The sequence below is a fragment of the Cryptomeria japonica genome, chromosome 2 (genome assembly GCF_030272615.1).
Source record: "Cryptomeria japonica chromosome 2, Sugi_1.0, whole genome shotgun sequence".
NCBI classification, from domain to species: Eukaryota; Viridiplantae; Streptophyta; class Pinopsida; order Cupressales; family Cupressaceae; genus Cryptomeria; species Cryptomeria japonica.
In genome coordinates this window covers 636222880-636228086 of record NC_081406.1, presented here as the reverse complement: position 1 = coordinate 636228086, position 5207 = coordinate 636222880, and the positions used below count along the sequence as shown (strand labels likewise).

General features: G+C 27.5%; 1 protein-coding gene across 1 annotated transcript in view; it reads left to right on the top strand.

Annotated features, from left to right (window-relative positions):
• The window catches only part of LOC131869049 (putative pectinesterase 11), a 9145-nt gene extending 5119 nt beyond the window's left edge, over positions 1–4026 (top strand). Inside the window, exons 7-8 of the mRNA XM_059215716.1 lie at positions 3533–3768; positions 3900–4026. Of these exons, the coding sequence (XP_059071699.1) occupies positions 3533–3768; positions 3900–4026 (363 nt within the window). The remainder of the gene's footprint in view (positions 1–3532; positions 3769–3899) is intronic.
• The last annotated feature ends 1181 nt before the right edge of the window (positions 4027–5207 follow it).

Genomic DNA, 5207 nt, shown 5'->3' with positions numbered 1-5207 from the left:
TATTGATTTTGAGTATTTTTGTTTTGTGACAGAAATATCATCTACATACAATTCCTCGTCAAAATGGAGCTATTGTTGCACAAAGAAGGAATATAAATGGAGAAGCAATAGGGTTTGTTTTCTTAAACTGCAAGGTGACAGGAGGTGGATTAATGTATTTGGGTAGAGCATGGGGATATTAATCCACGGTTATATATGTCTTCACCTACATGGATGATATTATATTCCCTAAAGGATGGGATGATTGAAATGATCCTACAAGACAAAAGTGAGTTACTTTACCCAAGAAGAATCCAAAGCAAATTACAAAACGAAAAAACTTAAAACAATTATAAATGAGACATTCTTGGTTTTTGTTTTATTTAATTTGGCATCAATTTGAATTTTGTTTTTTTGCAGGCTTGTGACATGTGGAAAAAATAAATGTTTTGGACCAGGCTCAAACATTGAAAGGAGAGTTCCATGGGGCATATAATGAGTTGAGTGATGCTGAAGCTGCACCTTTTCTCACAATCAATTTTTTTAACGGGGAGCGGTGGATCCACAAAACACCAATACCTCCTAGTGAAAAAAAACCAAATCATTTTTTATTCCAAAAAATGATTAAATGTAGTTGCAATGCCACCCACACTTTTATATAGAATATTTTATTTTTGGTTTGTATTGTTATTATGTCTAGTCGTTTTTATATTAGAATCATTTCTAGTGATTGTACTCTTACATATTGAATGCTATTATCCTTTCATTGGATGATAAAAACAGAGTTGTGATTATTCTACTCTCAAAACAATCCCCTTAACGGTCTAAAAACAAATAAGATATATGAGAGATTTTTAATTGTTTTGTAACTTTTTCTTCTATGATGAATGTAGTGGATCATGTGAATGATTGAAGCTGGTTATTGATTTTGTTTATTAGAGTTTTTTTAACATTTTTTTCCATCGAATTCTCAAACAAAAATATTTACATCTCTTTTTTGCAATGAGTTAAGGGTTTGTCTTTTAATACACATGGAATTAATCCATTTGAATTTGCCGGATCACTGCTTGTTGAGTATAGTTTTTAGTGACTGGACACATTGGATGCATGATCTTTTCATAATAATTTTCTTACCAGAGCCTTTTTAACTCGAGCTAATTTATTCTAATCGCGTTTACACTTTGTGTATCGTTTAGTTTGCTTTTTGGAATTTATAAGATTAAAAATATTAACGATATAAATTGCTTTATAAAAAATTAAATATATTATTAGTAACTTGTAATATTAATTGTTTACAAATAAATAAAAAATTAGTTATTTATATGAATATATATATATATATATATATATATATATATATATATATATATGCATATACAAACTTATTTCTGGTAGCATAGCTAGGAGATCTACTTTGAGTCAATATGAATTTATAAATTTTTTTATTTGTAACACACTTCACTTAACTATGACATTGATTTATTGTTTTCTTAATAAGAATATTCAATAGATTTATTCTCAATTTTTTCTTATACATAAATATATGTTCAATAGATTTATTCTCAATTATTTTATATTATTTATCAATAATTTTCTATAATTTTGGCTTTCTCATAATGTATGTTCATTAATTTTATATTTTATTATTCTTTTAGGTGTATTTCACAATATCATATGAAAAATTAAAAATATTTGGATCTTTGGTTGATTTATATGCACACTTATTTAAATTGCTATAATGATTTATTACTCTTCCTAATATAAAACATATAATTTTGAACTTAGAATAAGAATATGAGAATAGAAATTGACATGAAACTATTTAAAACATATTTTACCACATGCATGCGGAATACAAAAAACTCTTGCATGTAGAATATGAGAATATAAATTAGGATGAAACAATTTAAAACAAAAACCATTTAAAACAAATTTTAGCCTATGCATGCAGAATGCGAGAAAGCTTTGCATGTAGAATATGAGAACAAAAATTATCATTAAACAATTTAAAATAAATTTTAGTGCATGCATGCAAAATGTGAGCTAAAGAATCTCTTGCATGTAAAATATGAGAATAAAAATTTACATGAATGTGGTATTTCAATTGGAACCATAAAATCTCCACCATGTTAAATTGAGTCATTCTTAATTAACGTTGTTTAATTTAATAAAATAAATATAGAACAAATAAAATAAATAAATACTTAAATAAAATCTTTTGTAAATAGTAAAATAATTCAACATAGAGTAAGAAAAATTATTTTCAATTTTTAACTTAAATGGGAACACTCCAACTACTTAAATTAAAGTAGAAAATGCACTTAAAAGCATTGCATGAGAACACTTTACTCTTCAAAATTAATTTTTAATTTACATGAGAACAATTCAACTACTTAATTTTATGTGGAAAGTGCACTTAAAATATTGGATATGAATAGTTCAACTAGTTAAATTTAAATAAAAAATACAAAACAACTCGTGAAAAATAACTAGCTACCCTTATATTCTTAATAATTCATGTGCTAACAAGGTTTCCTTATCTTTGTATGCTTTTGCATTCGATTGTGTGAATTTTTCTCATCATCGTTTTGAATCACACTCTGTGATCCATCATCAGGATGATAGTAGAGAGCACAAGGAGAAACATGAATGCTAGCCTGATGACTATGTTTCTACTTGCAGCATTGCAAGCGTTGCTCTTTTTTCAACCTACCTATGGCCTTACAATTTTGTGTGTAGATAACCAGTCAATGAATGTACTGAAGTATGTGGCTAAAGATATTGATGAGCTGCATTATAACTCTGTTTTAATTATTTCTCAAAGGAGACATGAAGGGTATTTCAACAAGATATAAGATGCAATCAATGCCATCCCCAATAAGAACACAGATCTTGTGCTCATCCGTGTCATGCCTGACATCTATAGGTTCCTATAATTTTTGTTTTTTTATTCTAACCCACTTAGATAGAGATAGCACCCTAAATAGTGTATTTGTATAATCATTAAACATATTGTATGGAAAAAGTGACCATTCCTGTAGATAAGCCTTACATAATACTCAACGACTATAATACCAACACCATCATAACTTAGAATGACAATGCTGAAGCATTAGGAACATATTCATGTGCAACTCTGATAGTTTTTGTTTCAGATTTTGTTGCGAGATATATTACAATTGAGGTATGATGGAGTTTTAACAACATCAAAATAAAAACCCTACATTTATATTTTTAAGAATAGTTACTAACAAATTTGAAAAATTCATGCAGAATTCATATGAGCTAGATGATAACCCTATTGCAATTGTTGCTATTAGAGTTCTAGGGGACAAATCAACATTTTATAATTGTAGGTTTTTAGGCATTACTTCAAAAAATGTTTCATTCAAGGTGGTGTAGATTTTATATGTGACAATGGGCAATATATCTACGAGGTAGATCAAACTAAACCCAAAACTAATATCTACCATAGTGAAAGAAAAAAAATCAGCCCACCCATTACAATAGTTTGTTTTGATTATTAATTTTGAGTATTTTTATTTCGTGACAGAAATGTCATCTACATACAATTCCTCGTCAAAATGGAGCCATTGCTGCACAAAGAAGTAATGCAAGTGGAGAAGCAACAAGGTTTGTTTTCTTAAGCTGTAAGGTGACAGGAGGTGGATTAATATATTTGGGTAGAGCATGGGGATATTACTCCACAATTATATTTGCCTTCACCTACATGGATAATATTATAATCCCTCAAGGACGGGATGATTGGAATGATCCTAGAAGACAAAAGTGAGTTACTTTATCCAAGAAGAATCCAAAGCAAATTACAAAATGAAAAAACTTAAAACAATTATAAATGAGACATTCTTGGTTTTTGTTTTATTTAATTTGATATTGATTTGAATTTTGTTTTTGTGCAGGCTTGTGACATGTGGACAAAATAAATGTTCTGGACCAGACTCAAACATTGAAAGGAGAGTTCCATGGGCATATAATGAGTTGAGTGATGTCGAAGCCGCACCTTTTCTCATAAATCAGTTTTGTTAATGGGGAGCGATGGATCCACAAAATACCAATACCTCCTAGCTAAGAAAAAACAAAAGCATTTTTTATTCCAAAAATTGATTAAATGTAGTTGCAATGCCACCCACACTTTTATAGAATATTTTATTTTTGGTTTGTATTGTTATTAGGTCTGGTCATTTTTATATTAGAATCATTTCTAGTGATTGTACTCTTACATATTGAATGCTATTATCCTTTCATTGGATGATAAAAAAAGAGTTGTGATTATCCTACTCTCAAAACAATCCCCTGAACGGTCTGAAAACAAATAAGATTTACAAGAGATTTATAATTATTTTGTAACTTTTTCTTCTGTGATGAATGCAGTGGATCACATGAATGATTGAAGCTGGTTATTGATTTTGTTTATTAGAGTTTGTTTAACATTTTTTTCCATCGAAATCTCAAACAAAAATATTTACATCTCTTTTTTGCAATGAGTTAAGGGTTTGTCTTTTAATACACATGGAATTAATCCATTTGAACTTGCCGGATCACTGCTCGTTGAGTATAGTTTTTACTGACTGGACACATTGGATATATGATCTTTTAATAATAGTTTTCTTATCGGAGCCTTTTTAACTTGAGCTAATTTATTCTAATCGTGTTTACACTTTGTGTATCGTTTAGTTTGCTTTTTGGAATTTATAAAATTAAAAACATTAATGATATAAATTGCTTTATAAAAAAATTAAATATATTATTAGTAACTTGTAATATTAATTATTTACAAATAAATAAAAAATTATTTATTTATATGAAATAAAAAATACGTATATATATAAAAAATTATATGCATATACAAATTTATTTATGATAGCATAGCTGGGAGATCTACTTCGAGTTAATATGAATTTATAATTTTTTTTATTTGTAACACACTTCACTTAACTATGACATTGATTTATTGTTTTCTTAATAAGAATATTCAATATATTTATTCTCAAATTTTTCTTATACATAAATATATGTTCAATAGATTTATTCTCAATTATTTTATATTATTTATCAATAATTGTCTATAATTTTAGTTTTCTCATAATATATGTTCATTAGTTTTATATTTTATTATTCTTGTTAGGTGTATTTCACAATATCATATGAAAAATTAAAAATATTTGGATCTTTGGTTGATTTATATGTACACTTATTTAAATTGCTAT